Source organism: Macaca thibetana, chromosome 19, assembly GCF_024542745.1.
Source record: "Macaca thibetana thibetana isolate TM-01 chromosome 19, ASM2454274v1, whole genome shotgun sequence".
Lineage (NCBI taxonomy): Eukaryota > Metazoa > Chordata > Mammalia > Primates > Cercopithecidae > Macaca > Macaca thibetana.
Window position 1 is genome coordinate 19,443,435 of NC_065596.1, and position 17,853 is coordinate 19,461,287.

The 17,853-nt window shown below is 57.4% G+C and overlaps 2 protein-coding genes across 7 annotated transcripts in view; both read left to right on the forward strand.

Annotated features, from left to right (window-relative positions):
* The window catches only part of MYDGF (myeloid derived growth factor), a 408,533-nt gene that overhangs the window by 370,662 nt on the left and 20,018 nt on the right, over positions 1-17,853 (forward strand). The gene's annotated exons all lie outside the window — the stretch shown is intronic.
* The window catches only part of DPP9 (dipeptidyl peptidase 9), a 51,290-nt gene that overhangs the window by 29,842 nt on the left and 3,595 nt on the right, over positions 1-17,853 (forward strand). The window contains exons 12-21 of one of the 3 annotated variants that reach the window (XM_050770133.1): positions 1,272-1,449; positions 2,337-2,499; positions 4,879-4,958; positions 6,119-6,271; positions 6,939-7,074; positions 10,412-10,557; positions 11,373-11,519; positions 12,682-12,834; positions 13,475-13,617; positions 16,422-16,533. In XM_050770133.1, coding sequence (XP_050626090.1) covers positions 1,272-1,449; positions 2,337-2,499; positions 4,879-4,958; positions 6,119-6,271; positions 6,939-7,074; positions 10,412-10,557; positions 11,373-11,519; positions 12,682-12,834; positions 13,475-13,617; positions 16,422-16,533 — 1,411 coding nt within the window. Of the gene's footprint in view, positions 1-1,271; positions 1,450-2,336; positions 2,500-4,878; positions 4,959-6,118; positions 6,272-6,938; positions 7,075-10,411; positions 10,558-11,372; positions 11,520-12,681; positions 12,835-12,986; positions 13,122-13,474; positions 13,618-16,421; positions 16,534-17,853 lie in introns of those variants that run through there. The other 2 variants (XM_050770134.1, XM_050770135.1) reach the window with 2 other exon arrangements.

Consider the following 17,853-nt stretch of genomic DNA (forward strand, 5'->3'; position numbering starts at 1 on the left):
ATAGGCGTGAGCCACTGTGCCTGGACTTTTTTTTTCTTTTTTTTTTTGTAGAGACAAGGTCTTGCATGTCGCCCATGCAGGTCTTGAACTTCTGGGCTCAAGCGATCCACCCACCTCAGCCTCTTAAAGTGCTTGGATTGCAGGCCTGAGCCCCGGCACCCGCTCTAGTTAGTATTTTACATCCCTGTGATGCTTCCCTTTGGTTTGGTTTTCTTTGTTCTCTCTTTGTGTGGAGGTGCTTCTTTTCCACGTAGAATTCTGACATCTCCTCTTAAAATAAATTCAAGTTTAAAAATTGTTCATTTAGCCGGGCGCGGTGGCTCACGCCTGTAATCCCAGCACTTTGGGAGGCCGAGGCGGGCGGATCACAAGGTCAGGAGATCGAGACCATCCTGGCTAACACGGTGAAACCCCGTCTCTACTAAAAAATACAAAAAACTAGCCGGGCGAGGTGGCGGGCGCCTGTAGTCCCAGCTACTCGGGAGGCTGAGGCAGGAGAATGGCGTGAACCCGGGAGGCGGAGCTTGCAGTGAGCCGAGATCGCGCCACTGCACTCCAGCCTGGGCGACAGAGCGAGACTCCGTCTCAAAAAAAAAAAAAAAAGAATTGTTCATTTAGGCCAGGTGCAGTGGCTCACGTCTGTAAACCCAGCACTTTGGGAGGCTGGGGCTGGCATATCATCTGAGGTCAGGAGCTCGAGACCAGCCTGGGCAACATGGTGAAACCCCATCTCTGCTAAAAATACAAAAAATAGCCAGGTGTGGTGGCTCAAGCCTGTAATCCCAGATACGCAGGAGGCTGAGGCAGGAGAATCGCTTGAACCGGGAATGTGGAGGTTGCAGTGAGCCGAGATTGTGCCACTACACTTCAACCTGGACAAGAGTGAAACTCTGTCTCAAAAAATTAAACACACAAATAAATAAAATAAAGCAAGCGATGAAATAAAGGATAGCAACTGTGGGCGGAGGAGTCAGTGAAGAGGAGAAACTATTACAGCTTCTCCTCGTTTCCACCTCTAAAAGCGGAGAGGCCATTGTTTCCAGAACACTTGGATCATGGAGTCTCATCACCCATCCTGTCCTCCCCTAAGCATGTTCCAGGAAGGAAGCTTGTGGGTGCTGTGGGGTTACTTGGCCAAGTGCAGGTGAAGCCAGCGCAGGAAGCCCAGCCCTAATTCCACACGGGTTTGGACGCTGCGTCCCCAGCTTCTCTCTGCAGGACACTGAGGCTCCCGGCTTCCCTCCCATCTTCCCATCCATCTTCCCCCTCAGTGCCTGGGCCATGTTCCTGGACCGTCCCCAGCAGTGGCTCCAGCTCGTCCTCCTCCCCCCGGCCCTGTTCATCCCAAGCACAGAGAATGAGGAGCAGCGGCTAGCCTCTGCCAGAGCCGTCCCCAGGAACGTCCAGCCGTATGTGGTGTACGAGGAGGTCACCAACGTCTGGATCAATGTAAGCGGGACAAGCGCTAGCTGTGTGTCTGCCTGGGCCCTGAAGTCACACTGCCCCCACCCCTACATCCCAGAAGGCTGAGTGCCAATGATGGGTGGGGTTTGCCCTTATTTGGAGAAGTGAGCTCAGGCCTTGGCCATCCCTGGCTGGCAGGGAAGAGGGTCTGCGGAGCTGGTGAGTCTGGCAGCTATTGGAGCCTCTTCCCTCATCTTTTTTTTTTTTTTTTTTTTTTTTTGAGATAGTCTCACTCTGTCACCCAGGCTGGAGTGCAGTGGCACAGTCTCGGCTCACTGCAACCTCCGCCTCCCCCCGGGTTCAAGCAATTATCCTGTCTCACAATTATCCTGTCTCAGCCTACCGAGTAGCTGGGATTACAGGCGCGTGCCACCACGCCCAGCTAATTTTTTGTATTTTTAGTAGAGATGGAGTTTCACTGTGTTAGCCAGGATGGTCTCGATCTCCTGCCCTTGTGATCCGCCTGCCTCAGCCTCCCAAAGTGCTGGGATTACAGGTGTGAGCCATCGCGTCTAGCTTTTTTTTTTAATTTTATTTTTTCCTAATTAGAGACAGGGTTGCTCTGTTGCCCAGACTGGAGTGCAGTGGTACGGTCATAGCTCGCTGCAGCCTCGACCTCCTGGGCTTAAGTGATCCTCCCGCCTCAGCCTCCTGAGTAGCTAGGACTATAAGCCTGCACCACAATGCCTGGCTAATTTATTTATTTATTTTTAGAGGTGGAGTTTACTATGTTGTCCAGGCTGATCTCTCAAACTCCTGGGCTCAAGCAAGTCTTTTGCCCCAGCCTCCCAAACTACCGGGATTACTGGTGTGAGCCACCATGCCCAGCCACCCACACCTTCTGACGCATCTTCTTTCCCCTTTCCGGACAGGTTCATGACATCTTCTATCCCTTCCCCCAATCAGAGGGAGAGGACGAGCTCTGCTTTCTCCGCGCCAATGAGTGCAAGACCGGCTTTTGCCATTTGTACAAAGTCACCGCCGTTTTAAAATCCCAGGGCTACGATTGGAGTGAGCCCTTCAGCCCCAGGGAAGGTGAGCAGAGCATGACGAATGCTGTCGACTCTGTCCCGGGACAGGACAGAGCTCCCAAGGGTCACGTCTGGATAGAGAGGCGGGGTGGTCCAGGAGCCAGGCCCAGGCTCTTCCAGGTTAGAGCAGGGACACCATGGACGCCAGGGCCGGGTGGTTCTCTGGGGTGGGGCCTTCCTGTGCGCTGAGTGGCGTCCTTGGCCTCCACCCACTACATGCCAGGAGCACCTCCAGTTGTGACAATAACAGATGTCCCTAGATGTGGTCCGGTGCCCTCTGAGGGCAGAGCCCACACAGCAACCAAGGCGTCCCCCAACACAGGGGACAGAGACCCCAGGGAGCGAGGCATCCGGGAGTGCAGGAGCTGAGGGGCGAAGGAGCCAGGGATGGGCGATGCCGTAGGCTGCCGCAGAGCTGAGTACAATGTGGACCGAGGAGTGACAACTGCCACACGCCAGCATCAGGGTCCTCCTGGGTGGGATGCAGCCAGTGCAGACTGGCTGAGCATCTTGAAGGGGAGCTGTCTTCGGCTCATTGGTGTTTTGCTTTCTGTCTGTCTGGCTTAGCCACCACCACCTGACATTGGGATTTCATGTACATGCTCGTTTTGCCCCCTATGGGAAATGGGCCGGCCTAAGCACTCACGTTTCAAATGTGGTCTCAAGTAGAGCCAGCCACAGCTGCCACTTTCCAGGGGCACAGACCCTCCAGGCTGCTGCAGTGTCACCAGGGACCCCTGGCCTGTGAGGTGTGCACACCAGATTTCCCAGCACCCTGCTCAGCCCCCAGCACACACCATGCATCTCCTAGACGGCAGGTGCATGGCAAGGAGGTGACCCCAAGTGACGTTGCATCAGAAGGAACACGTCAGGACGCAGGCAGGAGCCTGGGTCTTGGGGCTGGGTGGGAACCCCTGTTCTCCCCAGGTCCCGATGCTACAAGTAACCCCACCCAGACCTCTACGCCAGGGAAACCACGTCTACCCTCCCGTGCTGTTCATCCCTCCTGACAGACACGTTTCCAACAGCTTGTTTAGACCTAAAAGGTTAAGAAAGGACAGTGAGCCCTCAGTTACAAACCGTCTCAGTGTGTTTCTGCTGCATGCCATGATACGCCCCGCACTGTCATTCTTTACCTGCTGAAAATTCAAATGTGAGGTCAACCCTCCTACCCCCACAAAAGACAATAATAAAACCAGCGGAGCCCCGGTCTCTAGCCCTAGCGTTCACCAGCGTCTTGTTCCAGCCGGGGTCGTGGCTCACACCTGGAATCCCAGCGCTTTGGGAGGCCGAGGTAGGAGGATCACTTGAGCCCAGGAGTTTAAGGCCAGCCTGGGCAACATAGTTAGACCCTGTCTCTACCCCCTTGCTCCCCCAAAAAAGTCGGCCAGGCGCAGTGACTCATGCCTGTAATCCCAGCAATTTGGGAGGCTGAGGCAGGTGGATCACCTGAGGTCAGGAGTTGGAGACCAGCTTGACCAACATGGTGAAACCCCGTCTCTACTAAAAATACAAAGTCTAGCTGGGCATGGTGGCAGGCGCCTATAATCCCAGCTACTTGGGAGGCTGAGGCAGGAGAATCACTTGAACCCAGGGGATGGAGGTTGCAGTGAGCCGAAATTGTGCCATTGCACTCCAGCCTGGGCGACAAGAGCAAGACTTCATCTTAAAAAAAAAAAAAAAAAAGTCTGGTTCTACAAAGTCCTAATGTGTCCTAAGAGGTCATAGGCCCAGTTGGCTCCACCCCCCACCCCCCCACCCCTGTGCCGCACACACGTCATGTGGCCTTTGGAGGGTTCTAAAATTGGGAAATTCAAATGAAAATCCAGACTCCTGGTTTCTCTTCCTGTTTCTTTTTTTTTTTTTTTTTTTTGAGACGGGTTCTTGCTCTGTCACCCAGGCTGGAGTGGCAGTGGTGTGATCATAGCTCACCACAGCCTCAACCTCCTGGGCTCAAGCAGTCCTCCCAACTCAATCTCCCAAGTAGCTTGGACCACAGACACACGTCACCATGCCTGACTAATTTTTTTTTTTTTTTTTGAGAGACAGGGTCTCACTATGTTGCCCAGGCTGGTCTCAAACTCCTGACCTCAAGCAATCCTCCTGCGTCGGCCTCCCAAAGTGCTGGGATTACACTAGTGAGCCAGGGGCCTCCTGGTTTCTCGTGGGAAACACCGGGCCTGCCATCCACATGGCAGGAACAGGCCCCGCAGGCCTCCTCTCCTGTCTGGCAGGTCTGACGCAGTGGCCTGTGCTGGTGTCTTGAGTTCACGGCAACTCAGGGTTTCAGTGGCTCCATGGCGAGTCTCCTCGGGTGGAATTTGGCCTGGGTGCCTGCATCACCTCCCAGGCCCCTTCACCTCCCTTCTTTCTTTCCTTCCAGATGAATTTAAGTGCCCCATTAAGGAAGAGATTGCTCTGACCAGCGGTGAATGGGAGGTTTTGGCGAGGCACGGCTCCAAGGTACCAGGGTCTCCTTGCAGCCTTCCCCTGATCCACACATGTGTGTTTTACACACATACACTCACACATACATTCTCACACACATGCACACACACTCACACACATACTCATTCTCACACACATGCACACACACACTCACGTGCGTGCACACGCACACAGACCTGTGAGGACCCTGCTTTACAGCACTTTGCAGGCCTCAGCAGTGTCTACCGTACACACAAGCCAACCATTTTATCACCTCCCGTCTCATCTTGAACGTTGTGCCATTCATGTGCTTTATCCTTTCACGCTGAAATTAAGGAAAACATTGGAAGCCTTTTAGAAATCATGAAAGAGGAAGCGTGTCCTCTGCAGGCCTTCTGGGGCCATGCGTCCAGCTGCCCTGTTGTGGGGCGCGATGCTCCCTGCACTGGAAGCCCATGCCCCGCTGTCCCGGGAGACCACTTACCCTCAGTTTCCTCACGTCCTGGGGTCCCTAGTCACCCCAGGCTCCAGCTGCCTCCACCGGCCTCTCAGGCCCTGGGCACGGGGCGATGCCCTCTCCTCCCTCGGGGCTCGGAGGCCTCCTGGCTCCTTCCCAGGCATCAGCCAAAGCCTGCTCGCTCCCGGGCAGTAGCAGTTGTTTCGAGGCCATTCGTGTCCCAGCGCAGGTGAAGGAGGGGCCCCGCTGCTCCACGTAGTGCAGGCTGTCCTCCTGCTCCTCCAGGAGATGCCACTACTGGGGCTTCCCACAGGAAGGCAGGGCCTTGCCACTTCTGAACCCAAGCACCTGGGTTAGAGGAATGGCTGACCAGGCTGGGGACTGCTGGGTTCCCCTGAGCCTCTCTCTTGGGCACGGTGCCCTCCCTGGCCTTCCCACCTGGCTCGGCGGGCCCTCCCAATTCAAGCCCGGAGAGAGTCGTCTGGGGGTGGAGTTCAGGCCCCAGGTCCCACCTGAGGATGCGCAGTTCCCAGCTCGACCAGGGGCTGCTCCCAGCCCTCGGGGCCAGATAAGGGCATCTTTCAGGGACAGTTCACCTCCAGCCCTAAAGCAGGCTTGGGAGAGAACGGCGTGCATCCCCAGTCCGAGGAACATGGGACCCACTCCTGTGGGGCATGGAGAGGGGCGTGGGCCCAGGGGCATCTGGGATGCACCACGAGGACCTCCTGTCCCCCTGCAGATCTGGGTCAACGAGGAGACCAAGCTGGTGTACTTCCAGGGCACCAAGGACACGCCGCTGGAGCACCACCTCTACGTGGTCAGCTATGAGGCGGCCGGGGAGATCGTGCGCCTCACCACGCCCGGCTTCTCCCACAGCTGCTCCATGAGCCAGGTGGGTACCGCCCAGCCTCACAGCACTGCCCTGTGCCTGTCCAACAGCTCCCAGCCAGAGCAGTCCCTGATGGCCAGGCACAGCACTCAGGGCCACTCTCATGGTTTTGCATTCTCATAGCTGCCTTGGGGCAGGTGGTGCCCACCCCTGCCTCCTGGGTAAGACAAGGAAGGGAGTGAATTGCCCACTGCTACCCCCAGGCTAGTAAGTGGTGGAGCCCCCCCAGTGCCTGTCCACTGAGCCTGGGCCCTGCCGCTCTGTGTGCAGTGGGATATGGCCCTTAGCCTCTCAGAACATTCTAGAATGTCTGGTGGTGGCCATGCAGAGGGCCACCCCTAGTCCAGGGCATGAGTCGGCTGCAGTTTGCCAGCTGTGGAACCAGCAAGTGTGCAGGCCTGGGCAGCGGCAGAGCCCTCGGCAGATCCAGGGCGTTGGTGACTGTCCACGGGCCCCTGGCCGGGGGACAGACTCCTCCTGGCCTCAGTTTCCTGCTCTACAGAATGGGGCGACGGCAGTGGTGCCCGCCTTGCAGCAGTGGGTGGAGATTTGAGGTTTCATGACAGGATGGGGGCGGGTAGGACGGAAGCTGCCCGGGATTTGCGGTAGGCACCCAGTGGAAAGGGGATAGCAGCGTCCCGTAGAGCTCATCGCCCCATTCCACCCCCAGAACTTCGACATGTTCGTCAGCCACTACAGCAGCGTGAGCACACCACCCTGCGTGCACGTCTACAAGCTGAGCGGCCCCGACGACGACCCCCTGCACAAGCAGCCCCGCTTCTGGGCCAGCATGATGGAGGCAGCCAGTGAGTAGCCCCTGCCCCACCCCACGGGAGCCTCCGCTCACCCGGCTGTAAAACGGGACAAGGGCCCCATGCTGCGGGAAGAGGCAGAGGCCTGGAGCCGGCCTGCTTGGCCTCGCACAGCACCCAGGCCCCTCTCAGGCATCGGGAACTTGTCATAGGACATAAGCAGCAGCCCCTGCCGTCTGAGACAGTCCTGGTCCGAGCTGCAGTAAAGGGCTGCCCTGCACAGAACCCAGCAGGGATGCAGCTCCGTGTGCCAGCCCCCTGCCAAAACAGTAACCAGTGACACAGACCCTGTCACTGGGAGCTCCCAGGGTAGTGGGCAGGTGACAAGTAAACATTTTCATCAGCCAGCGCAGTGGCTCCTGCCTGTAATCCCAGTGCTTTCGAGGCCAAGGCAGGAGGATTGCTTGAGCCTAAGAGTTTGAGACCAGCCTGAGCAACACAGCAAGAACCCCCCCGCTCTACAAAAATGTTAAAAATTAGCTGGGTGTAGTAGTGTGCACCCGTAGTCCTAGCTACTCAGGAGACTGAGGTGGGGGGATCGTTTGAGCCCAGAAGTTGGAGGCTGCAGTGAGCTGTGATTGTACCACTGCACTCCAGCCTGGGCAACAGAGCAAGACCCTGACTCTTAAAAAAATTAAAAATTAAAAACATTTTGGGCCAGGCGCAGTGGCTCACGCCTGTAATCCTAGCACTTTGGGAGGCTGAGGCGGGCAGATCACGAGATCAGGAGATTGAGACCATCCTGGCTAACACGGTGAAACCTCGTCTCTACTAAAAATACAAAAAATACAAAAAATTAGCCGGGCGGGGTGGTGGGCGCCTGTAGTCTCAACTACTCAGGAGGCTGAGGCAGGAGAATGGCATGAACCCGGGAGGCAGAGGTTGCGGTGAGTTGAGATCACTCCACCGCACTCCAGCCTGGGTGACAGAGCGAGACTCCATCTCAAAAAAAACCAAAAAACATTTTGAACAGTGGCGTTCCATACAGGGGTGCCGGGATGCCAGAGTCCACCCACACTGCTTTGAAACCCGCCGTGGTTATCAGGCTTTCCACTTCACCTCCTCCAGAACCCTGGAGTCCTGGCCACAGCCGCACGCAGAGGGCCCTTTACGGTGTCCCGGCCCCAGAGACTGCCGCTTACAGCAGCACCTGCTCAGAGTCGACACTCCGAGGCCTTTATCAGGAAAAGGAGCAAAGGGTCAGTCACAGGGGGGCCTCAGAAAATGAGACAACCTGACACCTTGCCCAGAACCTGGAGGTTGGCCAGGACCCTGCATTGGTGACTCCGGGTTCCAGTGCTGGCTCCATCACACACATCAGCGTATCACTATGAAGTGTTTCTTTATCAACGAAACTGTATATACAGAGTGCAGGATGAAAACCAGTGGGTCAGCACACTGCCAGGCTCTCAGGCATCACTCAGTACAAGGACAATCCACCGTGGCCCGTCTCTGCTGTGTTGGTGGGCTTCCAGAACATTCTAGACACAACGAGTTTCCAGCATATGCTGGGTATTATGTGGGCTGGAAAGCATTTTGTGATGCCCTCACCCCCTGAGCAGAAACAGATCCCAGGCCTCCCTCCACAGCCCAGTCCTCCCGCTCCTGTCCACACCGACACGGCCAGGAGCTGGGGCCCTGGCTTCAGATGAAGAGATGGGGGCCAGGGAGGGGAAGGGGCTCAGCAGGGCAGCCAGCCTAGCAGTGGGGGCAGAGACCAGAACCCCAGTGCCCTGAGGATCGAGGCACTGTTTCCCAAAACTCCCAATCTGTACCACGTTTGAAGACTGCTTGCACTAGGAGCAGGCCGACTGCTGTCAAATCCAGCCACGTGCAGTCCCTCTGTGTGGTCTGTGGCCACATAGCGCTACTGCAACAGATGACATAGAGACACGGCACAGAGTGTGTGCCCTGCCACGCCCAGTTCCCAGAGCCCAATATATTTGCTATCTGGCCCTCCACAGTAAACTTCTGCTACCCGTAGACCTGTAGTACCCTTTACTCATCTTCCTATAAATTGCCCCACCAAAATTTACCTACATACATTTATTTAAAGAAAAAACTGGGCCAGGTGCAGTGCCTCACGCCTGTAATCCCAGCACTTTGGGAGGCCAAGGTGGGCGGGTCACCTGAGGTCAGGAGTTCGATGGCTGGCTGTGGTGGCTCACGTCTATAATCCCAGCACTTTGGGAGACCAAGGTGGGTGGATCACCTAAGGACAGAATTTCAAGACCAACCTGGCCAATACGGTGAAACCCCATCTCTACTAAAATACAAAAATTAGCCAAGCGTGGTGGCGAGCACATGTAATCCCAGCTATTGGAGAAGCTGAGGCAGGAGAATTGCTCAAACTCGGAAGGTGCAGGTTGCAGTGAGCTGAGATCATGCCACTGCACTCTAGCCTGGGTGACAGAATGAGAATCCATCTCAACAACAACAACAAAAAAAAAAACAAGCAATTCGAGACAAGTTAGGCCGACATGATAAAACCCTCTCTCTACTAAAAATACAAAAAAATTAGCCGGGCGTGGTGCCATGCGCCTATAATCCTACCTACTCAGGAGGCTGAGGCAGGAGAATCGCTTGAACCCAGGAGGTGGAGGTTGCAGTGAGCCGAGATCCCAAGACTTTGTCTTGAAAACAAAAAGAAAAAGAGGGCCAGGCATTGTGGCTCACACCTGTAATCCTAGCACTTCGGGAGGCTGAGGCGGGTGGATCACGAGGTCAAGAGATCGAGACCATCCTGGCCAACATGGTGAAACCCCATCTCTACTAAAAATACAAAAAAATTAGCCGGGCATGGTGGCATGTGCCTGTAGTCCCAGCTACTCGGGAGGCTGAGGCAGAAGAATCGCTTGAACCCGGGAGGCAGAGGTTACAGTGAGCTGAGATCACGCCACTGTACTCCAGCCTGGCAACAGACTCTGTCTCAAAAAATAAATAAATAAATAAAGAGAAAAAACATAAAAATTAAAAAAAATTAAAAAAAAAAAAAAGAAAAACCCCCACCATCCTAATTGGACAACCACTGTTGCTTTGCAAAAATAGCAGTGACCCTACTCAGGAGGCCGAGGTGGGAGGATTGCTTGAGGCCAGGAAGTTGAGACCAGCCTGGGCAACAGGGAGATGAGACCCCATCTCTACAAAAACTGTACAAATCTTATTTTAATTTAAAAAACATGTTTTGTTTTCAATTATCAACTCTCGGGAAGCCCAGGAAAAGAGGAGGTGCTTTGGTCCACCCTCCGAGGCTTGGGGTGGGCAGGAGAACAAGCGTGTCGGCCAGATGTGGCTTCCCTGGGCAGCCAGATAGCCACCGTGTCTCCCGCAGGCTGCCCCCCGGATTACGTGCCTCCAGAGATCTTCCACTTCCACACGCGCTCAGACGTGCGGCTCTACGGCATGATCTACAAGCCCCACGCCTTGCAGCCAGGGAAGAAGCACCCCACCGTCCTCTTTGTGTATGGAGGCCCCCAGGTGGGTGCACACCTGCTCCCCAAGGCCCCCACCCCACCATCCACCTGAGGACTCCCCATCCCCACTCAAGCGCCAGCCATAGAAGGGTCAACCAGAGGAGGCTCCCTGGCCACCTGCCTGGTGCTCCAGCCCATCCCGCCTGCCCTGACTACACAGGGTCCTCGGAGCCCCTCACTCTCCTGCCTCTGTGCCCGTTTGCATGCTCCCCACCCTGCCCGGATGGCCTCCCCTTACCCCTCCACCTGCTGACTCCCCTGTTCCTCTGGGAAGCCCCCTAGTCTCCAGGTTAGAGGTGGCCATGGGCCCTGGGCCCAATTCCTGGAGCAGGGGTCAGGAGCAGGCAGCAGATTGGCAGGTGGACCATCTCAGGCGCACATCTTACCCAGAGCAGCTCTGTTCCCCTAGAGGATACGGGGCGATGTCTGGGGACTTTGTGGTTCATCACCACTGGGAGTTCCCCTGGCCCAGAGTGGCTGCTCAGCACCCCGCAGCGCCCAGGTGGCCCCACCTGAGAGTGAGCCACCCCACTGTCCATCGTGCCAGAGTGGTGGTTCCAGGCAGGACTGGGGCAGTGGCCCAGCTGAGAAGGAGCCTGACAGCGGCCTTCCCTTCTCCCAAGCAGGGTCCCAAGTGTGGGCCCCTCGCGCCTTGTCACTCCCAGGTGTCCATCCAGAGCCTCCAGGGCACAGGTGCCTTCATTAGGCTCCAAGGTCTCAGCCTGGCCCGGCCCAGTCCCCAGCCTGCCGGCATCTCCCCTGCTCAGCCTGTCCTGCCCGGCATCTCCTGCTGTACTGCTGCCCCTCACCTCCCCACAGGTGCAGCTGGTGAATAACTCCTTCAAAGGCATCAAGTACTTGCGGCTCAACACGCTGGCCTCCCTGGGCTATGCCGTGGTCGTGATTGACGGCAGGGGCTCCTGTCAGCGGGGGCTTCGGTTCGAAGGGGCCCTGAAAAACCAAATGGTAATAACTCCTCCCTGTTGCTCTGGGTCCCTCCGGTCTTGGGAAGGGAGCCCTGGGCCGTGTGGGTGTGGGGCGTGGGGGGGCTCTGGAGTACCCCCCGCAGAAGGGCACTTCTGGCTGGGGCGACGCAGGCTCAATGAGACGACCTTTTACAACAAAAGGGGACGTATGCTTTGCTGCTCAGCTCTGGGCTGTGCCCTGCAAGGACAGAGGCATCCGTCCATCCTGCCCGGTGCCTGAGCACACAGAACCCAAGAGGCTGCAACCCAGATGCAGCCAGACACCGCAGGCCGGGCCGGGTCCGCAGGAAGTCCCCAGGGCGGGGCTGGCCAGGGCCAGTGGCCGTGGAAGTTGTGCCGACAGTGGTGATGACGACGGTGGTGATGGCGACCATCTCAGCCCCTTTGCGCTGCTGGAACAAAGCCCCACAGCCTGGGGATTTATAAAGAATGAAAGTGTCTCAGTTCTGGAGGCTGGGAGGTCCAAGGCCAAGGCAGGGCTGTGTCGGGGAGGGCTGCTCTGTTCCCAGGAGGACGCTTGGTTGGCACACCTTCCAGAGGGGCCCTGTGCTGCCTCCTACACGGCAGAGGGGTTGCGAGGGGCGGAAAAGGCGTGCCCTGCCTCCATCAGGCCCGTTTATAAGGGACCCTCATCCCATTCACATGAGTGGGCCCCATGGCTCAGTCACTTAAAGGCCGCAGTGGGGATCTCAGCACGGACTTCAGAGGGGACGCCAGCATTGAAACCGTGGTAGTGGCGGTGGTGGGATGTGGCTGGTAGTGACGACGGCAACGGCACCAGCCATTCTTTGTGCCCTTGCACATGCCTGGGCACCCCCGTCTTTTTCTTCCTCGTGCCCTCTGGAAAATGGGTCCTCTTCCTGTTAATGTCCCTGTATTAGGGATGGGCAAACTGAGGCCCTGAGAGGAGACGTGGCTCCTAGAGCCACTCACCTGGGAGGTGGCAGAGCAGGGTGGCTGCTGGATCTGTCCAGCCACCCAGATAGCGGGCAGGGTTGGCAAGGCGTGGAGGGACAGGGGGTTTCCAGTGAGCCACTTTTCATCCAACAAGGAGAGATGCCCTGAAAGGAGCAGAGTTGTCACCGCAGGGGAGGGGCACACCGGGAGGAGGCCACTGAGAGGTGCCCGGCTTCATCCCTCAGGGCCAGGTGGAGATCGAGGACCAGGTGGAGGGCCTGCAGTTCGTGGCGGAGAAGTATGGCTTCATCGACCTGAGCCGAGTTGCCATCCATGGCTGGTCCTACGGGGGCTTCCTCTCGCTCATGGGGCTAATCCACAAGCCCCAGGTGTTCAAGGTGAGTCCCACCCCTGGCCGGCCTCAGCCGCGCCCCTCCCCGCCCCCTTCCCCAACTACGCCGCGTTTGCCCACCGCCCGCGCCACCCGGAGCCCACCCCCCGGGGAGGCGCCTCGGCAGGGGCCTTGCCACGTGGCTGTTTCTCCCCGCAGCAGCCCCACGGGGCCGAGCCCCCCTCCTCATTGCCCGCCACCGCCGACCGCAGGATGGCATCCGGCTGCACAAAACCCCGCCAGCAGCTCTCTGTGGGAGGCTGAGCCCGGGACCCCGGCCTCGGATGGGCAGAGGTGGGGCATGGTGTGCAGAGCGGCGGGGGGGCCCCAGGCCGGCGGCAGTCAGGGCACTGCGGGGCGGCGGCGATGAGGAGGAGGAGGAGGCAGACGGGCAGTGGGACCCGGCCCTCTGCAGCGGCGGGGAGGGGCCGCACCTGCCCGCCTGTGGCACCCTGCCCAACCCCGAGCCACGCACCGTCCACAGGGGCCACGCGGTCTGAGGGCCCCTCCCTTGCCAGTCCCGTGTGCATGAGCGCTCCTCACGGGCTCCAGGGCGGCCTCGGGACAGCGGCTGATGCTGGCTCTAGGACCCGACGCCTGTTTCTCTCTCTCTCCCTCTGCCCCCATCTGTCTGCTGTGTCCCTCAGGTGGCCATCGCGGGCGCCCCAGTCACCGTCTGGATGGCCTATGACACAGGGTACACTGAGCGCTACATGGACGTCCCCGAGAACAACCAGCATGGCTATGAGGCTGGTTCCGTGGCCCTGCACGTGGAGAAGCTGCCTAACGAGTAAGGCCGCTGCCCTGCCCTGCGGTCCTCCCTGGGGCTTCTGCACCCCGGCACCTGCTGTCTCCATCAGGTGTCTCCTGCCCCAGCCAGCCCCACCCCGGGAGCCTCAGGCCATGCTCCCACCTCTGCCCTGCGCTCCTGTGGTGGTGTCTGCCTGCATGTGCCTCACAGTCCCCTCCTGCCCACCTTGCAGGAAGGGGCACCTGGGGATGCTTGTCTGGGGAACGAGGCTCCCAGCCCTGCCCTGGGGAAGATGAGGGAATTCGAGTCACTGCTTTTCACAGGCAGGCATCCCCCACTCCCCTGCACTGCATCCTGCACGGGGCCCCATCACAGCCTCTGTCTTGTGCTTCTGGACATAGACGTCCACAGGGCCAGGGACCAGCTCAGATGTCCCATTTTGTGCTTTTAACATGGGTCTTATTCTCTGATGGAGAGAAAACAGTGTTCCCATTTTCTGGCACGTCTCCAGAAAATGTTCCCTGGAGTCCCATGCAGTCACCTGGAGGGTTAAAAATCTGCCTGGGCACGGGCCAGGTGCGGTGGCTCACGCCTGTAATCCCAACACTTTGGGAGGCCGAGGCGGGTGGATCACGAGGTCAGGAGATTGAGACCATCCTGGCTAACACAATGAAACCCCATCTCTATTAAAAATACAAAAAATTAGCCGGGCGTGGTGGTGGGCGCCTGTAGTCCTGGCTACACGGGAGGATGAGGCAGGAGGATGGCATGACCCCAGGAGGCGGAGCATGCAGTGAGTCAAGATAGTGCCACTGCACTCCAGCCTGGGCAACAGAGCAAGACTCCGACTCAAAAAAAAAAAAGAATCTGCCTGGGTAGTTTGGGAGGCCAAGGCAGGAGGATTGCTTAAGGTAGGAGTTCGAGACCAGCCTGGCCAACATGGTGAAACCCCAGCTCTACAAAAAAACATAAAAAATTAGCCAAGTGTGGTGGCACATGCCTGTAATGCCAGCTACTCAGAAGGCTGAGGCAGGAGAATCGCTTGAACCCGGCAGGTGGAGTTTGTAGTGAGCCAACATCACGCCACTGCACTCCAGCCTGGGCGACAGAGAGAAACTGTCTCAAAAACAATAATAATAACAATAGGCCAGGCACTGGTGGCTCGCATCTGTAATCACAGCACTTTGGGAGGCTGAGGTGGGTGGATTGCTTGAGGTCAGGAGTTCAAGACCAGCCTAACCAACACGGTGAAAACCCGTCTCTACTAAAAGTATAAAAATTAGCCAGGTGTGGTGACACACCCCTGTAATCCCAGCTACTCAGGAGGCCGAGGCAGGAGAATCGCTTGAACCTGGAAGGGTAAGGTCGCAGTGAGCTGAGATCACCCCACTGCACTCCAGCCTGGGCAACAGAGCGAGACTCTGTCTCAAAAAATAATAATTTATTGTGGTAAAGTTCACAGAACCTAAAAGTCACCTGAAAGCAGCCCTCGGTGCATTTGCAGTGTTGTGTGGCTGCTCCCTGGCTCCAGAACCTTCCCAGTACTCCAGCGTCAGACCCTGCTCCCATTCCTTAGCAGCCACTCCCCGTCCCGGGACAGCCACCAATCTGTGCTCTGTCTCAATGGGTTTATAAGTTCAGTTAATTTGGATGAATGTAAACTGGAATTTCAACAGCGACGTGTGGCCACTGGCTCCCATATTGGACAGGAAGGGCTAGGGCAGCCGATTCTGGTGAGGCCACATGTTGGCCTCACCAGTAGCCCAGGCCATACTCCAGACCACAGAGAGCAGCAGACCTAGGTGGGTTTTTGTTTTGTTTTGTTGAGAGAGTCTCACTCTGTTGTTTGGGCTGGAGTGCAATGGCTTAATCTCAGCTCACTGCAACCTCCACCTCCCGGGTTCAAGCAATTCTCGTGCCTCAGCCTCCTGAGTAGCTGGAATTACAGGCATGCACCACCACACTCAGCTAATTTTTGTATCTTTAGTAGAGACAGGGTTTCACCATGTTGCCCAGGCTGGTCTTGAACTCCTGGCCTCAAGTGACCCACCTGCCTTGGCCTCCCAAAGTGTGAGCCACCGTGCCCAGCATTTTTTTTTTTTTTTTTTTTTTAATCATAGCTCATTTTGCACCCTCCCAGGGTTCAGGTGATCCTCCTGCCTTAGGCTCAGCTGGACCACAGGTGTGCACCACCACGCCTGGCTAACTTTTAAATATTTTTGTAGAGACAAGGTTTTGCCATGTTGCCCAAGCTGGTCTCAAACACCTGGACTCAAGCAATCTACCCAGCTTGGCCTCCCAAAGTACTGGGATTACAGGCATGAGGCACTGCACCCGGCCTGGGGTTTTATTTTTATTTTGTTTTTTCAATTTAATTTAGAGATGGGGTCTTGCTCTGTCACCCAGGCTGGAGTGCAGTGGTATGATCATAGCTCACTGTAGCCTCCACCTCCTGGGCTCAAGCGATCCTCCCACGTCAGCCAGCCGAGTAGCTGGACTACAGGCGTGTACCACTACTGAATCTTTTTTTTTTTTTTTTTTTTTTTTTGGAGACGCAGTCTTGATCTGTTGCCCAGGCTGGAGTGCAGTGGCGCGATCTCAGCACACTGCAACCTCTGCCTCCCAGGCTCAAGCAGTTCTCCTGCCTCAGCGTCCCAAGTAGCTGGGATTTCAGGCACCTGCCACCATACCTGGCTAATTTTTTTAAAATATATTTTTAGTAGAGACGGGGTTTCACCATGTTGGCCAGACTGGTCTCAAACTCCTGACCTTGTGATCAGTTAGTTCCCTTCCTACCCCGCAGACAATCCCTGACCTCAGACCCTTACCCCTCTGTTTACCAGGCCCAACCGCCTGCTCATCCTCCATGGCTTCCTGGACGAAAACGTGCACTTTTTCCACACAAACTTCCTCGTCTCCCAATTGATCCGAGCAGGGAAACCTTACCAGCTCCAGGTGGGTGGCCCTTGGGGGCTTCGGCCCCTCCCCGAGCCGACAGAGCCCTGGAAGTGGGGGGTGGGGTGGGGCGGGGCGGGGTGGCTTCCCACTGTGATCAGGGGTTCCCTGGGGGATCTGGGGCTCCCAGCCCCCCACCCCACTGCCCCATGCCCCCGCCCTCCCAGCTCCCGGGGCCATTGATGGATCAGTCCTGTCTTGACAGCTCAGGGTTCCGCCTGCCTTCGGTGCTGGGAGCACGGGGTCTGGGGCTGCCACACCCACCCCTGCTCCGGGCCTAATGGAGGGAGGAACCCTTACCGAAATTGCCCCACAGACGGTCTTTATTTGAAACTGAGAAATTGCGTAGAAGAAACCGCTGGGTGCTGAAGGCCCTAGTAGGCTCCTTACTAAGGGGCTGGGGCCAAGCATTCCTTGAGGAGGCAGCAGTGAAGGGTGTTAGAGTGAGTGGAGCCAGCCACGCTTGGGGGACCGAGCGGGAGGAGAGTGGGGGGAGTGGGTGGAGCCTCGGCAGCAACGTGGGGCTCAGTCTAGGTGGGCGGGGCTTCTGCGCTAAGGGGTGGGCATGGGTTATGGGCGGGGCCTCTGGCGAGGGGGGTGGGGCTTCTGCAGAGGGACGGGGCCTCAGTATTGCGGTGGGTGGGGCTTCTGCAGTAAATGGTTGGGCTTGGTGTGAGGAAGGGCCTCTGTAGTGAAGAGGGTGCGGCTCGGTCGAGGAGCAGGGCCTCAGTGGTGAGGAGGGTGGGGCTTCCACTCTAGAGATGGGGGGCCTCAGTGAGGAGGGTGGGGCTTCTGCTCTAGAGGGGCGGGGCCCCGGTGGGGGTTGGGCTTCGGCTGGATTTCCATCTGAAGGTGATGGGAGGTGTCCCGGCCCTGTGAGCAGAGTATAGAGTGGGGCGGCTTGCCATTTGACCCACGTTTCTCTGGCTGCTTTGTGGACGGCCTGTGGGGGACAGTGGGACGTGGTCCATAGTTGTTCCAGCAGGAGATTCGGGAGGTATCTTGGAGGCAAGAGGGCCAGGTTTTATTATACCTGTGGACTGCAGACAATTTCTGCTTCCTGGGCGCCTCGGCATGCTCTGTCCGGTGGGGAGCGCCCTGTTGCCTTTCAACAGAGTCGGGAAATGGGGCTGCAGAGCAGGAGGGAGGCAGAGCCGCCTTGTGGTGTGATGAGCTGATCTCTTGGCAGTACCCTCCACCAACACCCTACATCCCAAGCAGCCCCGGGGGTGATGTCAGGCAGGGCTGGAATAGAACTTCAGATGTCTCTTCCCAGCCTGAGACCCGAGCCCACTGCCCTCCCAGGGGCCAGGTAGCTGG